This window comes from Mobula birostris, chromosome 12, assembly GCF_030028105.1.
Source record: "Mobula birostris isolate sMobBir1 chromosome 12, sMobBir1.hap1, whole genome shotgun sequence".
Taxonomy (NCBI): domain Eukaryota; kingdom Metazoa; phylum Chordata; class Chondrichthyes; order Myliobatiformes; family Myliobatidae; genus Mobula; species Mobula birostris.
Window position 1 is genome coordinate 115918102 of NC_092381.1, and position 23607 is coordinate 115941708.

The 23607-nt window shown below is 45.7% G+C and overlaps 1 protein-coding gene across 1 annotated transcript in view; it reads right to left on the bottom strand.

Annotated features, from left to right (window-relative positions):
- Nucleotides 1–23607, bottom strand: part of LOC140206247 (uncharacterized) — a 70779-nt gene that overhangs the window by 41551 nt on the left and 5621 nt on the right. The window contains exons 2-4 of the mRNA XM_072274566.1: nt 22909–23039; nt 13070–13226; nt 6694–6837 (exon numbers count right to left, since the gene is read on the bottom strand). Coding sequence (XP_072130667.1) covers nt 6694–6837; nt 13070–13226; nt 22909–23039 — 432 coding nt within the window. The remainder of the gene's footprint in view (nt 1–6693; nt 6838–13069; nt 13227–22908; nt 23040–23607) is intronic.

The window sequence follows — 23607 nt, forward strand, 5'->3', positions numbered from 1 at the left end:
CCTTTTCCTCCCCTCCTCAACCCCACCGCCCAGCCTTCTCCCCGTAACCTTTGTTGCCACGGCCATTGAAGAACTAATCAATTTCTGCCTTAAGTACACCCAACGACCGGTCCTCTACAGCTGCCTGTGGTAACAAATTCCACAAATTCACCACCCTTTGACTGAAGAACTTTCTCTGCATCTCTGTTTTAAGCGGATGCCCCTCTACCTTGAGGTTCTGCCCTCTTGTCCTAGACTCCCCCACCATGGGAAACATTCTTTCCACGTCTACTCTGCCTAGGACTTTCAATATTCGAAAGGTTTCAATCAGATCCCCTCTCATCCTTCTAAATTCCAGCGAGTACAGGCCCAGATACATCAGATGTTCCTCATATGATAACCCTTTCAGTCCTAGACTCATCCTTGTGTACCTCTTCTCAACCCTCTCCAATGCCAGCACATCTTTTCTTAGATAAGGAGCCCAAAATAGTTCACAGTGCTTAAGGTGAGGCCTCAGCAGTGCCTTATAAAGCCTCAGCATCATGTCCCTGCTCTTGTATTCTAGACATCTTGAAATGAATGCTAACACTGCATTTGCCTTCCTCACCACTGACTCAACCTGCAAGTTACCCTTTAGGGTGTTCTGTACAAGGACTCCCAAGTCCCTTTGCATCACAAATTTTTGAATTTTTCTTCACATTTAGAAAATAATCTGAACATTTATCTCTACTACCAAAATGCATAACTATGCATTTTCCAACATTGTATTTCATTTACCACTTTCTTGCCCATTCTCCTAATTTATCTGTCCTTCTGCATCCTACCTGCTTCTTCCACACTACCTGCCCTTCCACCAATCTCCGTATCATCTGCAAACTTGCCATCTATTTCACCATCTAAGTCATTTATATACAGCATAAAAAGAAGTGGTCCAACACCGACCCCTGTGGAACACCACTACTCACTGGCAGCCATCCAGAAAGGGATCCTTTTATTCCCACTCGCTGCCTCCGACTAATTAGCCAATGCTCTAACCATGTTAATAACTTCCCAGTAATACCATGGGCTCTTAACTTGGTAAGCAGCCTCATGTGTGGCACCTTCTGAAAGCCCAAATATACAACCTCCACTGCGTCCCCTTTATCTATCCTACTTGTAATCTCCTCAAAGAATTCCAACAGGTTCGTCAGACAGTATTTTCCCTTAAGAAAACCGTGTTGACTTTGTCCTATCTTGTCCTGTGTCACCAAGTACTCTATAGCCTCACCCTTAACAATCAACTCCCACATCTTCCCAACCACTGAGGTCAGGCTGACCGGTCTATAATTTCCTTTCTGCTGCCTCCCTCCTTTCTTAAAGAGTGAAGTGACATTTGGAATTTTCATGCCAGAGTCCAATGACTTTTGAAAGATCATTACAAATGCCTCAACACTCTCTACCAGTACCACTTTCAAAACCCCAGTTTGCAGTTCGTCTGGTCCAGGTGAAAAAAGTACCTTTTGGTCTTTCAGCTTTTTGAGCACCTTCAACCTTGTAATAGAAACTGCACTCACTTCTCTTCCCTCACACTCTTCAAATCTGGCACACTGCTAGTGTCTTCCACAGTGAGGACTGGTGCAAAGTACTCATTTAGTTCATTTGCCACCTCTTGTCTCCCGTTATTATTTCTCTGGCCTCAGTTTCTAGCGGTCCTATATCCACTCTCATTTCTCCTTTATTTTTTATATACTTGAAAATGCTTTTTCTATCAACTTTGATATTATTTGCTAGCTTGCTTTCATGTTTCATCTTTTCCCTCCTAATGATTCTTTTAGTTGCTGTCTCTAGGGTTTTAAAAGCTTCCCAACCTTCTATCTTCCCACTAATTTTTGCTCTGTTGTATACCCTCTCTTTTGCTTTTACATTAGTTTTGACTTCCCTTCTCAGCTACGGTTGTAGCATTTTGCCATTCAAGTATTTCTTTGTTTTTGGAATACATTCATCCTGCACCTTCCCCATATTTTCCCAGAAACTTGTGCCATTGCTGCTCTGCCGTCTTCCCTGCCAGCATCTCCTCCCAACTTACTTTGGCCAACTCCTCTCTCATACCTTTACTTTCCTTTCAAATTTCCTTTTCTCCACTGAAATATCGCTACATCAGACTCTACTTTCTCCCTATCTGAATCATATTGTCTTCACTGACTCCTAAGGGTTCCTTTACCTTAAGCTTCCTAATCGCCTCCAGTTCATTACATAACACCCAATCCAGTGTAGGTGATCCCCTAGCAGGCTCAATGACAAATTGCTCTAAAAAGCCATCTCTTAGGTATTCAACAAACTCACTCTCTTGAAATCCATTACCAACCTAATTTTCCCAATCGAGCTGCATGATAAAATCTCCCATGGCTACCATAACGTTACCCTTTTGAAACACCTTTTTCCATTTCCTGTTGTAATCTGTGCTCCATGTCTCAGCTACTGTTGGGAGGCCTGTTTATAACTGCCATTACCCTTGCAGTTTCTTATCTGAACTCACAAGGATTCAACATCTTCTGATTCTATGCCACATCCTTCTGCTGATTTGATGCTATTCTTTACCAGCAGAGCTACACCACCCCCTCTGCCTACCTTCCTATCCCTCCGATACAATGCGTAACCTCATGTGAATATGATTTTGATATCAAGATTTAAGAGAAGTTTGGATGGGAGGGGTATGGAGAGCTATGGTCTGGGTGCAGGTTGATGGGATTTGGCAGATTAAATGGTTTGGCACCAACTAGACGAGCCAAAAAGCCTGTTTCTGTGTTGTACTTTTCTATGATTCTATCGCTTTTTCTTGAAATCAAGGCAGATTAACTCCAGACAAGATGCAGGGCCAATAACCCTGGCTAGATATATCCTTGAGTGTTATATCACACAACTTCCCATTTTCAATCTGTCTTACGATGGAATCATCAATTTTCCTCAATATTTAAGAGGATTACCAGGATGCTGCCTGGATTGGATTATGAGGATAGAAACACTGAAAACCTACAGCACAACACAGGCCTTCGGCCCACAAAGCTGTGCCAAACATGTCCTTACCTTAGAATTACCTAGGCTTATCCATAGCCCTCTATTTTTCCAAGCTCCATGTATCCATCCAGGAGTCTCTTAAAAGAGTGGTCCCCAACCACCGGGCCGCGGAAAGGTACCAGGCCGCAAAGCATGTGCTACTGGGCCGCGAGGAAACGATATGATTTGGCGATATGAAACGATATGAGTCAGCTGCACCTTTCCTCATTTCCTGTCACACACTGTCGAACTTGAACACGCCACCCCCACTCCCCCCCCCCCCCCACCGTTGGCCGGTCCGCAAGAATATTGCCAATCTTAAACAGGTCCGCGGTGCAAAAAAGGTGGGGACCCCTGTCATTTCCGCCCCCACCACCACCGTTGACAGCCCAGTCCACTCACTCACCACTCTCTGAGTAAATAAATTACCCCTGACATCTCCTCTGTACCTACTTCCAAGCACATTAAAGCTATGCCCTCTCGTGCTAGCCATTTCAGCCCTGGGAAAAAGCCTCTGACTGTCCACACAATCAATGCCACTCATCATCTTAAACACCTCTATAAGGTCACCTCTCATCCTCCGTCACTCCAAGAAGAAAAGGCCGAGTTCACCTATTCTGATAAGGCATGCTCCCCAACATCCTTGTAGATCTCCTCTGCACCCTTTCCATCGTTTCGACGTCCTTCCTGTACTGAGGCGACCAGAATTGAGCACAGTACTCCAAGTGGGGTCTGACCACGGTCCAATATAGCTGTAACATTACCTCTCGGCTCTTAAACTCAATCCCACGATTGGTGAAGGCCAATGCACCGTATGCCTTCTTAACCACAGAGTTGAGATAGGTTGAGAAAGCTATGGCTTTTCTCCCTGGAGTGAAGGAGGATGAGAGATGACTCGATAGAGGTGTAGAAACTGATCAGAGGCATAGACGGAGTGGATAGCCAGGGGAATGCTAAAGCACGAGAGGATCGGAGGAAAGTATGGGGGAGGGGGAGGTCAGAGGTAATCTTTTAACACAGAGAGCGATGGGTGCGTGGAATGCACTGCCAGTGGCACTGGTAGAGGCAGATACATGAGAGGCATTTAAGAAACTCTTAGATTGCCACATGGATAGAAATATAGGAAACCTATGGCACAACACAGGCTCCTCGGCCCACAAAGTTGTGCTGAACATGTCCCTACCTTAGAAATTACTAGACTTCCCCATGGCCCTCTATTTTTCTAAGCTCCACGTACCTATCCAAAAGTCTCTTAAAAGACCCTATCCTATCCGCCTCCACCACTGTTTCTGGCAGCCCATTCCACGGACTCACCACTTTGAGTAAAAAACTTACCCCTGACATCTCCTCTGTACCTACTCCCCAGCACTTTAAACCTGTGTCCTCTTGTGGCAACCATTTCATCACTGGGAAAAAGCCTCTGACTATCCACACGATCATCATCTTATACACCTCTATCAGGTCACCTCTCATCCTCCGTTGCTCCAAGGAGAAAAGGACGAGTTCACTCAACCTGTTTTCATCAGGCATGCTCCTCAATCCAGGCAACATCCTTATAAATCTCCTCTGCACCCTTTCTATGGCTTCCACATCTTTCCTGTAGTAAGGCGATCAGAACTGAGCACAGTACTCCAAGTGGGGTCTGACCAGGGTCTTATATAGCTGCAACATTACCTCTCGGCTCCTAAATTCAATTCCACGATTGATGAAGGCCAATACACCGTATGCCTTCTTAACCACAGAGTCAACCTGCGCAGCTGCTTTGAGCGTCCTGTGGCTTTGGACCCCAAGATCCCTCTGATCCTCCACACTGCCTAGAGTCTTACCATTAGCTATATTCTGCCATCATATCTGACCTACCAAAATGAACCACTTCACACTTACCTGGGTTGAACTCCATCTGCCACTTCTCAGCCCAGTTTTGATGTTTCGATGTACATGTAACAAACTTATCTTATAAAATCTTCAAAGTTCAAATTTCAAAGTAAATTGATTATCGAAGTACGACTATATCACCATATACTAGCCTAGATTCATTTTCGTGCAGGCGTTCACAGCACCCACTGGCGTCCCACAGGAATCAGTGTTGGGGGCGGGGAGTAACTGCTTCTTTCTGTATTGTCTATGAAGACAGAATTGTTGGTTTTGTGGCTGACTGGCGGATGATTTGAAGATAGGTGGAGGGGCAGGTAGTGTTGAGGAAGCAGGGAGCCTGCAGAAGGACTTGGACAGATAAGGAGAATACGCAAAGTGGCAGACACAGAGCAGAGTATAACAGTTACGGTGTCGGGAAGTTTATGGTCATACACTTTGGCAGAAGGAACAAAAGGGTAGACTATTTTCTAAGCAGGCGGAAAATCCAAAAATCTGAGGTGCGAGGGACGAGAGAGCCTTCATGCAGGATTCCCTAAAGGTTAATTTGCAGGTTGAGTCTGTGGTGATGATGGCAAATGCAATGTTAGCATTCATCTCGAGAGGACTAGAATATCAAAACAAGGAGTTAATGTTGAGTGGTGAGGCCTCACTTGGAATATCGCCAGCCCTTATCTAAGAAAGGATGAGCGGACATTGGAGAGGGTTCAGAGGCCGTTCACCAGAATGACTACAGGAGGAGCGCTTGATGGTTCTGGGCCTGTACGCATGAGAACTTAGAAGACTGAGAGGCAATCTCATTGAAACCTATTGAATGTTGAAAGGCGTAGGCAGATTGGATGTGAAGAGGATGTTTCCTATGGTGGGGGACTCCAGCACCAGAGGGCACAGTCTTAGAATAGAAGGACGTTCATTTAGAATGGAGATGAATTGAATTTCTTTATCCAGAGGGTTGTGAATCTGTGGAATTAATTGTGCAGATGGAGGGCTGTGGAGGCCAGGTCATTGGGTATACTGAAGGCAGAGGTGACAGATTGTTCATTACTCAGGGTGTGAAAGGTTACCGGGAGAAGGCAGGAGATTGGGGTTGAGAGGGAAAGTGGATCAGCCATGATGAAATGGTGACAGACGCGATGAGCTGAATGGCCCATTCTGCTCCTATCTCATATGGTCTTATACAATAGAACTGATGAAAAACAACACACAGACACGGCCAAATAACCGACGTACAAAAGAAGGCAAACTGCACAAATACATAAAGACAGACAGAAGCATTGAGGACATGAGTTGTAGAGCCCTTGAAAGTTAGTCCATAGGTTGTGGAACCAGTTCAGTGTTGAACTGAGTGAAGTTATCCACACTGGTTCAGGAGCCTGATGGTTGTAGGGTGATTACTGTTCCTGAAACTTACGGTGACAGATCTACGGCTCTTGTGCCTTCTTCCTGATGAGAAGAGAGCATGGTCTGGATGGTGGGTATCCCTGATGATAGTTGCTGCTTTCTTATGGCAGCGCTCATTGTAGATGTGCTCAATGGTGGGGAGGGCTTTTCCTGACCTTGTCTTGTAAACTTTGTGAACTAGACTCGTTAGGAGATGCTTCTGTAACCACACCAACCTCCCACTCCCCGCCCCCCCAGACAGAGTAGTCAGCTTTTGGCTGGGGTTGGGAACGTAACAGCAAGATCCCACCCGAGTCGATTACTTCCATACAACAGTGAATTAGGCAAGAATTAACCTCTTATAAAAGTAGGATCGTACTTTCAGAGAATTAACTGTATGTCTTAAAGATAAGTCAATGTGTCACTTACTAAATTCTTTTCGGTCGGTTCGGAATACTTTTTAGTGGCAAAGCAGACCAGGCCCTCATTGTAGAGGTATATCCGCAGAGGGTCACAGGAAGTAACCAAGACGTAGAGCCTGAGGTTAAACTTGAAACCATCCAAAGTGAAGGGCTGCACAAGTAGAGGAAGAGTTAACACACTGTGAGGTTCAAAGGTATCACTTATTATCAAAGTATGTATGCAGTGTACAACTCTGAGATTCATCTTCTCCAGATAGCCACCGAACAAAGGAAAAAACATGGAGGTCGTTGAAAGAGAAACATCAAACCCATGCACCCATCCCCCCCCATAGAAAAAAGAACAGCAACACAATCATCAACCCCCCCCAAATCCCCCTTCCCCTGCACAAAACACAGAACATCAACCCCCAAATCCCCCCACCCTCCGCCCACTCAAATAAAAAACAGGAAAGAATGGGGAAAAACCCAGAATATAAAACCCATTGTCAAGAGAGGAAACGAGTTAAGACAAGTGACAGAAGTCTGTGTAGGGGAGCACTTTGGTTCCAGTGATCATAACACCATTAGTTTCAATTTGATCATGGACAAGGATAGATCTGGTCCTAGGGTTGAGGTTCTGAACTGGAAGAAGGCCAAATTTGAAGAAATGAGAAGGGATCTAAAAAGCATGGATTGGGACAGGTTGTTCTCTGGTAAAGATGTGATCGGTAGGTGGGAAGCCTTCAAAGGAGAAATTTTGAGAGTGCAGAATTTGTATGTTCCTGTCAGGATTAAAGGCAAAGTGAATAGGACTAAGGAACCTTGGTTCTCAAGGGATATTGCAACTCTGATAAAGAAGAAGAGGGAGTTGTATGAAATGTATAGGAAACAGGGAGTAAATCAGGTGCTTGAGGAGTATAAGAAGTGCAAGAAAATACTTAAGAAAGTAATCAGGAGGGCTAAAAGAAGACATGAGGTTGCCTTGGCAGTCAAAGTGAAGGATAATCCAAAGAGCTTTTACCGGTATATTAAGAGCAAAAGGATTGTAAGGGATAAAATTGGTCCTCTTGAAGATCAGAGTGGTCGGCTACGTGCGGAGCCAAAGGCAATGGGGGAGATCTTAAATAAGTTTTTTGCGTCTGTATTTACTAAGGAAACTGGCATAAAGTCTATGGAATTAGGGGAATCAAGTACTGTGATCATGGAAACTGTACAGATTGAAAGGGAGGAGATGCTTGCTGTCTTGAGGAAAATTAAAGTGGATAAATCCCCGGGACCTGACAGGGTGTTCCCTCGGACCTTGAAGGAGACTAATGTTGAAATTGCGGGGGCCCTGGCAGAAATATTTAAAACGTCGCTCTCTACGGGTGAGGTGCCGGAGGATTGGAGAGTGGCTCATGTTGTTCCGTTGTTCAAAAAAGGATCGAAAAGTAATCCGGGAAATTATAGGCCGGTAAGTTTAACGTCGGTAGTAGGTAAGTTATTGGAGGGAGTACTAAGAGACAGAATCTACAAGCATTTGGATAGACAGGGACTTATTAGGGAGAGTCAACATGGCTTTGTGCGTGGTAGGTCATGTTTAACCAATCTACTGGAGTTTTTCAAGGAGGTTACCAGGAGAGTGGATGAAGGGAAGGCAGTGGATATTGTCTACATGGACTTCAGTAAGGCCTTTGACAAGATCCCGCATGGGAGGTTAGTTAGGAAAATTCAGTCGCTAGGTATACATGGAGAGGTGGTAAATTGGATTAGACATTGGCTCAGTGGAAGAAGCCAAAGAGTGGTAGTAGAGAATTGCTTCTCCGAGTGGAGGCCTGTGACTAGTGGTGTGCCACAGGGATCAGTGCTGGGTCCATTGTTATTTGTCATCTATATCAGTGATCTGGATGATAATGTGGTAAATTGGATCAGCAAATTTGCTGATGATACAAAGATTGGAGGTGTAGTAGACAGTGAGAAAGGTTTTCAGAGCCTGCAGAGGGTCTTGGACCAGCTGGAAAAATGGGCTGAAAAATGGCAGATAGAGTTTAAGACAGACAAGTGTGAGGTATTGCACGTTGGAAGGACAAACCAATGTAGAACATACAGGGTTAATGGTAAGGTACTGAGGAGTGCAGTAGAACAGAGGGATCTGGGAATACAGGTACAAAATTCTCTAAAAGTGGCATCACAGGTAGATAGGGTTGTAAAGAGAGCTTTTGGTACATTGGCCTTTATTAATCAAAGTATTGAGTATAAGAGCTGGAATGTTATGATGAGGTTGTATAAGGCATTGGTGAGGCCGAATCTGGAGAATTGTTTTCAGTTTTGGTCACCAAATTACAGGAAGGATATAAATAAGGTTGAAAGAGTGCAGAGGTTTACAAGGATGTTGCCAGGACTTGAGAAACTCAGTTACAGAGAAAGGTTGAATAGGTTAGGACTTACCCTGAAGCGTAGAAGAATGAGGGGAGATTTGATAGGGATATATAAAATTATGATGGGTATAGATAGAGTGAATGCAAGCAGGCTTTTTCCACTGAGGCAAGGGGAGAAAGAAACCAGAGGACATGGGTTAAGGGTGAGGGGGGAAAAGTTTAAAGGGAACATTAGGGGGAGCTTCTTCACACAGAGAGTGGTGGGAGTATGGAATGAGCTGCCAGATGAGGTGGTAAATGCGGGTTCTTTTTTAACATTTAAGAATAAATTGGACAGATACATGGATGGGAGGTGTATGGAGGGATATGGTCCGTGTGCAGGTCAGTGGGACTAGGCAGAAAATGGTTCGGCATAGCCAAGAAGGGTCAAAAGGCCTGTTTCTGTGCTGTAGTTTTCTATAGTTTCTATGGTTTTCCAATGCGTAATCACTTTAGCATGTGAAGTTGGCTCGACAATCACAAAAGGGTCTTGCTAATGGAAATTCCTGCCCAGCCTATCCCTCAAGTCCTTATTCCATTCGTGAATTATGCCCCCCACTATCCCACTCAACCCACACATCTTCAAATCCCCCGATTTCCTTCTTACCCAAGTTTCCACCATTCCCACCAGCCTATCATTCACAGTGACAGAATGCTGTGGATACCCAGTCCAAACACAAAATTACCACCAGAGCAGTAATAAAATTTCCATTATCTTGGTTGAGGAACAGGGTGGGATAGGTCTCCACCAAAGTAGATGTAAGGTCTGCAGGTCACCCTTGGGCAAGGTGTATCACCTGCTTAGCTCCTGGATCAGGGTCATATGAAGCTGTGGAAGCAGGGGGTGGATGGTCGTATGAGCAGCCGGTGCAGTTCACAAGTCCTGGTTATACGATCACTGGTGCCAGGCAGACAATCTCCGAATAGTATTGATAATGGCTGGGGGTCACCCACCCCTAGCCAGAACAGGGCGATGGCAAACCACTTCTGTGGAAAAATTGGCCAAGAACAATCATGGTCATGGAAGGACTGCAATGTTCTGACAAGAACTGTCTTTTGTTATTCAAATAACAAGCCATGGGTGACAAAGGACATAAAGGACATCTTGATCGCTAAAAAGAGGGTGTTTAGAGATGGAAATAGGGAGGAGCTGAGGACAATACAGAGGGACCTGAAAGCCAGGATCAGGGAGGCTAAAGACAGGTGTAGGAGGAAGCTTGAGTGGAAACTCCAGTAGAACAACATGAGAGAGGTCTGGAGTGGGATGAGGACCATCACTGGGTTCCGGCAAACTAGCAACAGAGGAGCTGAAGGCAGTGTGGACAGGGCCAATGAACTAAACCTGTTCTTTAACAGATTTGACATTGTGGCCCCTGCCCATCCCCCCCCGTGAGTCATTTGTTGTCTGCCCCCAACCAACACATATTCCACTCTCCCCTCCTACCCCTCCTCACAGCCCCCCACCCTGCTCTCATGACTATACCACTTCCCCACACGAAACCACCACGGTGGGCTTCACAGCTGAACAGGTGAGAAGATAGCTGAAACGTCTCAACCCAAGCAAGGCTGCAGGACCGGATGGTGTCAGTACCAGGGTGCTCAAAGCCTGTGCCCCTCAGCTATGTGGAGTACTTCGCCATGTCTTCAACCTGAGCCTGAGGCTCCGGAGGGTTCCTGTGCTGTGGAAGACATCCTGCCTCACCCCTGTGCCGAAGACACCACGCCCCAGCGGCCTTAATGACTACAGACCGGTGGCATTGACCTCCCACATCATGAAGACCCTGGAGAGACTTGTTCAGGAGCTGCTTCAGTCTATGGTCAGGCCACACTTAGATCCCCTCCAGTTCGCCTACCAGCCCCGACTAGGGGTTGAGGATGCCATCGTCTACCTGCTGAACCGTGTCTACGCCCACCTGGACAAGCCAGCGAGCACTGTGAGGGTCATGCTTTTTGACTTCTCCAGTGCGTTCAACACCATCCGCCCTGCTCTGCTGGGGGAGAAACTGACAGCGATGCAGGTGGATGCTTTCCTGGTGTCATGGATTCTTGATTACCTGACTGGCAGACCACAGTACGTGTGCTTGCAACACTGTGTGTCCGACAGAGTGATCAGCAGCACTGGGGCTCCACAGGGGACTGTCTTGTCTCCCTTTCTTTTCACCATTTACACCTTGGACTTCAACTACTGCACAGAGTCTTGTCATCTTCAGAAATTTTCTGATGACTCTTCCATAGTTGGATACATCAGCAAGGGAGATGAGGCTGAGTACAGGGCTACGGTAGGAAACTGTGTCACATGGTGTGAGCAGAATTATCTGCAGCTTAATGTGAAAAAGACTAAGGAGCTGGTGGTAGACCTGAGGAGAGTTAAGGTACCAGTGACCCCTGTTTCCATCCAGGGGGTCAGTGTGGACATGGTGGAGGATTACAAATACCTGGAGATACGAATTGACAATAAACTGGACTGGTCAAAGAACACTGAGGCTGTCTACAAGAAGGGTCAGAGCCGTCTCTATTTCCTGAGGAGACTGAGGTCCTTTAACATCTGCCGGACGATGCTGAGGATGTTCTACAAGTCTGTGGTGGCCAGTGCTATCATGTTTGCTGTTGTGTGCTGGGGCAGCAGGCTGAGGGTAGCAGACACCAACAGAATCAACAAATTCAATCATAATGCCAGTGATGTTGTTGGGATGGAACTGGACTCTCTGACAGTGGTGTCTGAAAAGAGGATGCTGTCCAAGTTGCATGGCATCTTGGACAATGTCTCCCATCCACTACATACTGTACTGGTTGGGCAAAGGAGTACATTCAGCCAGAGACTCATTCCTCCGAGATGCAACACAGAGCGTCATAGGAAGTCATTCCTGCCTGTGGCCATCAAACTTTACAACTCCTCCCTTGGAGGGTCAGACACCCTGAGCCAATAGATTGGTCCTGGACTTATTTACTGGCATAATTTAGATATTACTATTTAATTATTTATGGTGCAACTGTAACGAAAACCATTTTCCCCTGGGATCAATAAAGTATGACTATGACTATCGTCCACATCATATGACGCAGAACATAACGAATAAAGCAAAGTCTATTTTAGGATCCACCTCTATGACAGCCTATACTCAGCAGGAAAGAGTGCAGTAAATCATAAACACAAGAGGTTCAGCAGATGCTGGAAATTCAGACACACACACAATGCTGGAGCAACTCAGCAGGTCAGGCAGCATCGAAGGAAAGGAATAAATAGGTGATGTTTTGATCTGAGGCCCTTCACCAGGACAGGAAAGAAAGGGGGCAAGAAGGCAGAATAAGAAGGTGGGTTGGGAGGGGGAGGAGAACGTGACAGGTGCTAGGTGAAGCCAGGTGAGGTGGGGGGGGGGGGGGAAGGTAGGTGGGTGTGGATGATCAGAGGCCAAAAGGAGTTAGGTGCAAAATGGAAAGGGCTGAAGGAGGAATATAATAAGAGAGGAGAGTGGTCTATGATCAAAGTTCAAAGTAAATTTTATTATCAAAGTATGTGTACGTCACCATGTACAACCCTGAGATTAATTTTCAGCAAATCTATCGGAGAGTAACTATAACAGGATCAGTGAAAGGTCAACTAGAGTGCAGAAGACAACAAACTGTGGAAATGCAAATATAAATCAATAGCAATAAATAATGAGAAGATGAAATAGCAAGATAACAACTCCCGTTGGTTACGGAAGAAAGGGAAGAAGGGGCTCCAGAGGGAGGGGAGGGGAAGAGAAGGGGTGCAAGGGGAACCTGCCACAAGCTCGATTGGTGAGACCAGGTGAGGAGAAAGGTGGGTGGGGATAGGGGATGAAGTAAGAAGCTGGGAGGTGATAGGTGGAAGAGGCAAGGTGCTGAAGAAGGAGGAATCTGATAGGAGGGGACAGTGGACCGTGGGAGAGAGGGAAGGAGGAGGAGAAGAGAAGGGGTAAGAGGGAAACCAGAATGCAGATAAAGAGTTAACGTTCTAGGCAGAGAGTCAAGAGTGCAGTAAAGTACCTTCGGAATGTAGACCTGGCAGATCACGTCCTCCCCGCACTGCATATCTCTGACGTCCTGGGTCAAAAAGATGTCGCGCCAGTCATAGTCAGGATTTGGCTTGCAGATGAAGGTCTTGGGTTTCCCAGCTTTATAGTAGGCCGCAAAATCAAAATATCTGCAGCGAGAAGCACTCATTAGTACTGAGAGAAGAAGGTCATAAGGTCTTTAAGTTCAAGGCTGAGCTCAAGGTTAATTCTCATCCGGCCGTACACACGTATGCTGCCAAACGAAACAGCATTTCTCTGGGGCCGAAGTTGCAAAGCACAAGCACACAAAGACACACATAGTACATACAGTTATGATAGGACATACAGTCACCAAAAATTATAGCACAGGCCTGAAGTTTGATGGGGTGCTTGGGATGTTGGCCTGGAACCAAGAATAAGTACGCAGCAGTTCCTCAACTTGCCCCGGTTCAGCAGGCAAGGGCAAATGAGCTTGTCTCGTGCTGGGTCCGCCGCAAGCAATTAAGCTTGTATTCCAAGGAGTGGACACTAGAGGACAGCATCGACAGGAGCAACCAGCCACCCCAGACCAGCACGGATTCCAGCACGCCCGCTGCACCCCTGTTCTCTTCCCCACTACTCAACTCCAGCCATCACTACTGTCCACTGTGGTTTACGTTTCTGTAAACCCTCCATCAACCAGATTTGCTGATTTCACTGTTAAAAGTTCAGATTCATGGATACGTCACAGGTACGTCAAAACATACAGTGAAATGTGTCATTTGCATTGGCAAAACAAAGGATGAGCAGGGACAAATATCGACACACATTCTGGCAAAAATGGGTGAGATTTGACAGGTTAAACTCTCCTTTAAGATCATCTTTAAACAAACCGGCTTTGGGGCATAAGACGATGATAAACATCAGGCCAACTCTATGCGTTGATTATACAACCTTATCTTTTTACAGACCACAATTCAGATCAGATCAGGTTCATTTACTAATCGGAGGTGCACCGAAACAGACAGTGAAACATGCCACTTGCGTTAACAGACAACACAACCGAAGTGTGCTGGGGAGCAGCACGTTCCGGTGACAACGTAGCGTGCCCACGATGTTCAGCACAGCAACACAAGCAACAAAACACGGCAAATTTGGAGTATTCTGTGCAGTTTCGGTCACCTACAAACGTACAGGAAAGTCGTAGGTAAGGTTGAAACAATACAGAGAAAATTTACAAGGATGCTGCCGGGTCTGGGAGATAGATTGGAGGAGTTACAAGGAACAGCTCAATAGGTCAGGAACTTATTCCTTGGAATGCGGAAGAATGAGAGGTACACAAAATTATGAGGAGTAGAGATAGGGTAAAATCAAGCTGGCTTTTTCTACTGAGGTTAGGAGGGAGTGCAACCAAAGGTCACAGGTTAAAGGTGAAAGCTGAAAAGTTTAACGGGAACCTGAAGGGAAGCCTCTTCACCCAGAGGGTGGTGAGAGTGTGGAACGAGCTGCCAGCAGAAGTGGTGCCTGCAAGCTCGATTTCAATGTTTAAGAGAAGTTTGCATAGGTACATTGATGGTAGGAAGTATGAAGAGCTATTGTCCCGGTGCAGCCAATGGGACTAAGCTGTTTAAATGGTTCAGCATAGACTAGATGGGCCAAAGAGCCTGTTTCTGTGCTGTACTTTTCTATGACTCTGTAAGGCTCCTTTCCCACTCTGCCACTCACCCATCCACTCATACATTCAGACAGGTCTCCAGTCCTTAGCCCCGAAACCTTATGTTTCTATCCTGCACCCCAGATAAAACAACCCTCTAGAAATCGTGGATGCATTGGTAATTATTTTCCAGTGTTCTATAGATTCAGGATCAGTTCCTGAGGACTGGAGGGTAGCTAATGTTATCCCACTTTTTAAGAAAGGAGGGAGAGAGAAAACAGGGAATTATAGACCAGTTAGCCTGACATCAGTGCTGGGGAAGATGCTGGAGTCCATTATAAAGGATGAAATAGCGGCACATTTGGATAGCAGTAACAGGATCGGTCCAAGTCAGCATGGATTTATGAAGGGGAAATCATGCTTGACTATTCTTCTGGAATTTTTTGAGGATGTAACTATGAAAATGGACAAGGGAGAGCCAGTGGATGTAGTGTACCTGGACTTGCAGAAAGCCTTTGATAAGGTCCCACATAGAAGATTAGTGGGCAAAATTAGAGCACATGGTATTGGGGGTAGGGTACTGACAGGGATAGAAAATTGGTTGGCAGACAGGAAACAAAGAGTAGGGATAAATGGGTCCCTTTCAGAATGGCAGGCAGTGACTAGTGGGGTACCGCAAGGCTCGGTGCTGGGACCGCAGTTATTTACAACATACATTAATGATTTAGATGAAGGGATTAAAATTAACATTAGCAAATTTGCAGATGACACAAAGCTGGGTGGCAGTGTGAAATGTGCGGAGGATGTTGAGATAATGCAGGATGACTTGGACAGGTTGGGGGTGTGGGCAGATGCAGTTTAATGTGGATGAATGTGAGGTTATCCACTTTGGTGGCAAGAACAGGAAGGCAGATTACTATCTGAATGGTGTCAAGTTAGGAAAAGGGGAAGTATAACAAGATGTAGGTGTTCTTGTTCATCAGTCACTGAAAGTAAGCATGCAGGTACAGCAGGCAGTGAAGAAAGCTAATGGCATGTTGGCCTTCGTAACAAGGGGAGTTGAGTATAGGAGCAAAGAGGTCCTTCTGCAGTTGTACAGGGCCCTGCTGAGACCACACCTGGAGTATTGTGTACAGCTTTGGTCTCCAAATTTGAGGAAGTACATCCTTGCTATTGAGGGAGTGCAGCAGAGGTTCACACGGTTAATTCCTGGGATGCTGGGACTGTCATATGCTGAAAGATTGGAGCCACTGGGCATTTAGAAGGATGAGAGGGGATCTCATTGAAACATATAAGATTATTAAGGGATTGGACATGCTAGAGGCAGGAAACATGTTTCCGATGTTGGGGGAGTCCAGAACCAGGGGTCACAATTTGAGAATAAGGGGTAGACCATTTAGAACGAAGTTGACGAAAAACTTTTTCACCCAGAGGGTTGTGGATCTGTGGACTGCTCTGCCTCAGAAGGCAGTGGAGGCCAATTCTCTGGATGCTTTCAAGAAAGAGCTAGATAGAGCTCTTAATGATAGCGGAGTCAAGGGATATGGGGAGAAGGCAGGAACGGGGTACTGATTGTGGATGATCAGCTATGATCACAGTGAATGGCAGTGCTGGCTCGAAGGGCCGAATAGCCTACTCCTGCACCTATTGTCTATTGCCTATAACCCAAACTTGTCCAACCTTTATAAACTTTCCTCATCCTCCTGCACTCCAGATAAAATAACCCAATTGCAGAGGAGAAGATGACGGCGCGACACAGCGCACAGCGGCCACTCCGGTGATGAATATCTGTTATCTGTCAAGTAGGGTGCCGTGCACAATTCTGATTTGATGGAGGCAGACGTGAGAGCACGGTGGAACATCTGGTGAGACTTCTGAAATGCCTGTTTCGCTGTCTCTGCTACTGTGTGATTCGAAATCTCCGGAGGTGAAGGCCCCGAATCCTCGGCTTTGCGCGTTGCTCGGCGGCTGGGGCGGGGTCGAAGCGCTCGGCAGAGATGGTGCTTGGTGTCGGAGGGCTGGCCAGAGGCTTGAAGTTTTCGGACGGACTCAGAGTCGGCTGTGGTCGGGTGCTTCCAGGATGCTGCTTTGGCAAGTTTGCAACGCTGGAGGCTCATGGTAGGGAGAGTCTCTCCCTTCTACTGTCTGCGTGAGATGTTGGGGCTATTGGGACTTTGAGACTTTTTTTTTTAACCATGCCCATGGTCTGCTCTTTATCAAATTACGGTATTCCTTTGCACTGTTGTAACTATATGTTATAATTATGTGGTTTGTGTCCCTTTTAGTCTTGGTCTGTCCTGTGTTTCTGTGATATTCTACTGGAGGAACATTGAATCATTTCTAAATGACAATAAACGTGGACTGAGTGTCCTCATAATCTAATCTTGTCCAACGTTTATAAACATCCCTCGGCCTCCTGCACTCCCAAGAAAAAAATCCCAATCTTGTCCAACCTCAATGTAGAGACAAAAGAAATTTATACTCTCTCAGTCAGGCAGCATCCTGGCCAACCTTCTCTGCATCCTCTCTAAAGTGAGTCTCAGACCAAAGGGCACAGCCTCAAAATAGAGAGACGTCCATTTTCAACAGATACGAGAAAGAATTTCTCAGCTAGTGGTCGACGGATCCCTTGGTTAACGGTAGGGGTCAATGGCATAAAACAGGTTGGTAACTCCCGAGCTACAGCTAGAGTGGTGAATCAGCGGAGTTTGTTGCCACAGACAGCTGTGGAGGCCAAGCCCCTGCCTATGGTCTAGTTACCCGTCCTCAAAATCCAATCAAATGTCCCCACGCCTGTCTAAGTCAGTCCCTGGACCACTTTCTCCCCTAGAGGAGAATCGTAGGAGAGTTCAAGACCTCAGAGTATAAGGACGTCCCCTTAGAACAGGGATGAGGAGGAATTTCTTTAGCCAGAAGGTGGTGAACATGTAGAATTCATTGCCACAGATGACTGTGGAGGACAAACCACTGGTGGAGGCTGATAAGTTCTTGATTAGTCAGAGCGTCAAAGGTTTTCGGGAGAAGGCTGGAGAGTGGGTTTGGGAGGGATAATAGATCAGCCATGATGGAATGCGGAGCGGACTCGATGAGCCAAATGGCCTAATTCTGCACTTGTGTCTTATGGTCCTGCAGTCTTAGCCTCCATATCCTTCCTGCAATAGGGTGACCAGACTGCAACAACACTCCAAATGGAGGCTGACTGAAACTTTATACAGCTGTGAAATGTTGTCTTTACTCGGGTACTGAGTGTACAACCAAGAAGGCAAAGACTTCTGTACACCCTCTTGACCACCCCACTCATCTGCATGGCCATTTGCAGGGAGTTATGAACTTGGACCCCTAGCTTTCCTTTCTACATCAAAGATCCATTCCCTCTGTACCTTGTTCAGCTCTCCTTCACTCACTGCTTTTAGTCAGGAGACATGGCTGAATTATATTTGCTGCTGATTGCAGAGACTTATTTTAAATTAACTCTCTTTTGTTGTTGTCAATTTAACTGGAGGCCACAAGTCCCACCGGGCCATCTCTTTGCCCAACAAGTCCCACCAGGCCATCCCTTTGCCTAACAAGTCCCACCACCCCCTTCCTTTGCCTAACAAGTCTCACCACACCATCCCTTTGCCTAACAAGTCCCACCATACCATCTCTTTGCCTAACAAGTCCCACCACCCCCTCCCTTTGCCTAACAAGTCCCACCACACCATTCCATAGAAACATAGAAATATAGAAAATAGGTGCAGGAGTAGGCCATTCGGCCCTTCGAGTCTGCACCGCCATTCAGTATGATCATGGCTGATCATCCAACTCAGAACCCTGTACCTGCCTTCCCTCCACACCCCCGATTCCTTTAGCCACAAGGGCCATGTCTAACTCCCTCTTAAATATAACCAATGAACTGGCCTCAACTGTTTCCTGTGGCAGAGAATTCCACAGATTCACCACGCTGTGTGAAGAAGTTTTTCCTAATCTCGGTCCTAAAAGGCTTCCCCTTTATCCTCAAACTGTGACCCCTCGTTCTGGACTTCCCCAACATCGGGAGCAATCTTCCTGCATCTAGCCTGTCTAATCCCTTTAGGATTTTATACGTTTCAATCAGATCCCCCCGCAATCTTCTAAATTCCAACGAGTATAAGCCTAGTTCATCCAGTCTTTCATCATATGAAAGTCCTGCCATCCCAGGAATCAATCTGGTGAACCTTCTTTGTACTCCCTCTACGGCAAGGATGTCTTTCCTCAGATTAGGGGACCAAAACTGCATACAATACTCCAGGTGTGGTCTCACCAAGGCCTTGTACAATTGCAGTATTACCTCCCTGCTCCTGTACTCGAATCCTCTTGCTATGAGTGCCAGCATACCATTCGCCTTTTTCACCGCCTGCTGTACCTGCATGCCCACTTTCAATGACTGGTGTATAATGACACCCAGGTCTCGTTGCACCTCCCCTTTTCCTAATCGGCCACCATTCAGATAATAATCTGTTTTCCTGTTTTTGCCACCAAAGTGGATAACTTCACATTTATCCACATTAAATTGCATCTGCCATGAATTTGCCCACTCACCTAACCTATCCAAGTCATCCTGCATCCTCCTCACAGCTAACACTGCCGCCCAGCTTCGTGTCATCCGCAAACTTGGAGATGCTGCATTTAATTCCGTCATCCAAGTCATTAATATATATTGTAAACAATTGGGGTCCCAGCACTGAGCCTTGCAGTGCCCCACTAGTCACTGCCTGCCATTCTGAAAAGGTCCCGTTTATTCCCACTCTTTGCTTCCTGTCTGCCAACCAATTCTCTATCCACATCAATACCTTACCCCCAATACCGTGTGCTTTAAGTTTGCACACTAATCTCCTGTGTGGGACCTTGTCAAAAGCCTTTTGAAAATCCAAATATACCACATCCACTGGTTCTCACCTATCCACTCTACTAGTTACATCCTCAAAAAATTCTATGAGATTCATCAGACATGATCTTCCTTTCACAAATCCATGCTGACTTTGTCCGATGATTTCACCGCTTTCCAAATATGCTGTTATCACATCTTTGATAACTGACTCTAGCAGTTTCCCCACCACCGATGTTAGGCTAACCGGTCTATAATTCCCTGGTATCTCTCTCCCTCCCTTTTTAAAAAGTGGGGTTACATTAGCCACCCTCCAATCCTTAGGAACTAGTCCAGAGTCTAAAGAGTTTTGAAAAATTATCACTAATGCATCCACTATTTCTTGGGCTACTTCCTTAAGTACTCTAGGATGCAGACCATCTGGCCCTGGGGATTTATCTGCCTTTAATCCCTTCAATTTACCTAACACCACTTCCCTACTAACATGTATTTCGCTCAGTTCCTCCATCTCACTGTACCCTCTAACCCCTACTATTTCCGGAAGATTATTTATGTCCCCCTTAGTGAAGACAGAACCAAAGTAATTATTCAGTTGGCCTGCCATGTCCTTGCTCCCCATAATCAATTCACCTATTTCTGTCTGTAGGGGACCTACATTTGTCTTAACCAATCTTTTTCTTTTCACATATCTATAAAAGCTTTTACAGTCAGTTTTTATGTTCCCTGCCAGTTTTCTCTCATAATCTTTTTCCCCTTCCTAATTAAGTCCTTTGTCCTCCTCTGCTGAACTCTGAATTTCTCCCAGTCCTCAGGTGAGCCACTTTTTCTGGCTAATTTGTATGCTTCTTCTTTGGAATTGATACTATCCCTAATTTCCCTTGTCAGCCACGGGTGCACTACCTTCCTTGATTTATTCTTTTGCCAAACTGGGATGAACAATTGTTGTAGTTCATCCATGCGATCTTTAAATGCTTGCCATTGCATATCCATCGTCAACCATTTAAGTGTCATTTGCCAGTCTATCTTAGCTAATTCACGTCTCATACCTTCAAAGTTACCCTTCTTTAAGTTCAGAACCTTTGTTTCTAAATTAACTATGTCACTCTCCATCTCAATGAAGAATTCCACCACATTATGGTCACTCTTACCCAAGGGGCCTCTCATGACAAGATTGCTAATTAACCCTTCCTCATTGCTCAATTCCTTTGCCTAAAAAGTCCCACCACACCATCTCTTTGCCTAACAAGTCCCACTACATCATCTCTTTGCCTAACAAGTCTCACCACGCCATCTCTTTGCCTAACAAGTCCCACCGGGCCATCTCTTTGCCTAACAAGTCCCACCGGGCCATTCCTTTGCCTAAAAAGTCCCACCACACCATCTCTTTTCCTAACAAGTCTCACCACCCCATCCCTTTGCCTAACAAGTCCCACCACATCATCTCTTTGCCTAACAAGCCCCACCTTGCCATCTCTTTTCCTAATTTGTTGACTATTGAATGAGCACTTGCCTTTGACACCATAATTTTTTAAGCAGGTGAGGGATGCAGTCATTATAACAATCATGGGGTACTTTTGCCTTTGGGCAATGATGGGAGATTGGTCAGCCATATCTTATACGCTGCATCCACATCCCTGGAGAGCTGTATGATACAGATGTGAGAGGGGAGGGGAGGCGGCAGTGGAGGGTGGAGTGGGAGAGAGGACTCAGAGGGGGGACTGGGAGGGGTGTTGGGGGGAGTGAAAGTGGGGATTGGGAGGTGTGTGTTGGAGGGCATGCATGGGGGATTGGGAGTGGGGGAGTGCAAGAGCAGAGTGGCAGGGGAGTGGGGGGAGTATTGGGAGAGAGTGGGTATGAGTGGGAAGAGGAAGCAACAGAGAAAGTGACAGGGAGAGTGGGAGGGGGTGAGGGTGGGTACATGGGAGGAGAGACTGGTAATGGTCATTTAATATCTCTTTCCATTAGATGTTAACTTAATGGACCCTTGCAACTTGGGTGTATGTTCAACAATGATTGCTAAGATGAGATATGTTGAGGTTTGTTTTAAAACGTATCTCAACTTCCGACCAATGTGCATTAATGGAAGAGTTTATAGAAAGTCCATACCAGGCAAAATCCTCCCCACCATTGAGTACACTTAACTGCCACAAGAAAACAGCATCCAACATCCACATCCGTGCTCTCTGCTCATTGGACGAAGAGGTCCAAGCAGACTGGGGTCCCACACCATCAGGTTCAGGAACAGTAATTACCCCTCAACCATCAGCATGGAGACCTTCACTCACCTCCACCCTCAACTCATTCTACAACCCTATGGACTCTTTTTCAAGAACTCTGCAACTTGGCACAATCCGTCTTCTTTTGCGCATTGGTTGTTTGTCAGTCTTTGTTATTCATAGTGTTTCACAAATTCTATCGTACTTGCAAGAAAACAAATTTCAAGGTCATATCATATATGTACCTTGATAATAAATTTACTTTGAACTTTAACCTTTGATGTAATAAAGATGGAAAAGTGGTGCTAAGTGTCATTGATGCAGTTCAAAGTACATTTATTATCAAAGTAGGTATACGACATCCAATCCTGTGAATCGTCTCCTTACAGGCGGCCAAAGAACAACGAAACATAAAAGAACCCATTAAAAAATTGAAGACTGCCAGACACCCAATGGACAGAAACAAAATTAAATCGTGCCAACAATAAAAGTAAGCAAATAACTTTCAGAACTGAAGTTGACAGAAGTGAGTGCACTGACACGAAGCCAGTCGTCACTGCAGCCAGTCCAGGAGCCTGTTCGTTGCAGGCCACGGCCTCAATTCAGCGCACTGTTCAGTAAACCTTGCCGAGCAGCGAGTTGAATACCAGCCCGTTCGTCACCTCCTGACCTTTTCAATCTGGCCCGGCACTTAAATCGTCCAAATCTCAGGTCGTTCCTCGCTCTCGGGACCCGGGCTTTGCCGGTTCGATGCACTCTCGGCTCTGTGCCTGAGACCACATATCACTGTATATTTCGATGTACTGTACATGTGACAAGTAAGGCTAATCTTTAATCTTTTCATAACTTATACACACACACACACACACTTTATGGTTCAGAGAGACCATACAGATTTTGCTTGCTTCTACTGTTTGCACGATTTGTGCTTTTTCCCTTTCTCCGCCCATCGGGTGTTGGCCTTTAGTTTTAATTGGGTTCTTTCGGATTTCTTCCTTTGCAACTGCTGACAAGCAAGGAGATCTCAGGGTTGTATAATTTACACATTCTTTTATAATAAATGTACTTTGAAAGTTTGAAACACACACACGCATGAACAGAGCCCCACTCCATTTCGAGGTGGTCTTTAAACTTACTCAGATGGTAAACGCCAGCTTTTTGGGAAGATGTTGTAATCTTCTGGGTATTGCCTTAGCATGCGATTTAAGTTCATGACCAGCAAATCCTTCATACAGATTTCGTTCATCCCAAGAAAGTAATTCATTTTCTGTGTGAGGAAAAGAATTATCAATCCATGCAGACGGTATACCAGTATGACGTGGCATACGTTCAGTGACCATTTTACTAGGTGCTCCTGCTCCTTAATATAAAATATCTCATCAGCCAACCATGTGGCAGAAACTCAATTAATAAAAACATGCAGACATGGTCAAGAAGTTCGGTCATTGTTCAGACCAAACATCAGAATAGACGGGGAGGAATTTGTGATCTAAGTGACTTTGACCATGGAATGATTGCCGGTGACAGACAGGGTGGTTTGAGTATGTCAGAAACTGCTGACCTCCTGCGATTTTCATGCACATACCAAGAATCAGTGAAAAGCTTGTCTTGCCTACTGTTCACACAGATCAGTACAATGAGGCAGAACAGAGTAAAATAATCAAAGTACAGAATAAAGTGTAAAAGCTACCCAGAAAATGCAGCACAGGTAAATGACAAAATGCAAGATCATAATGAGGTAGAGTACTGTGCGACAGTCTTAGGAGATCATCTAATTATCAAGGGTGCACAGTACTGTAGTGATTTTATGTATTGCACTGTACTGCTGCCACAAA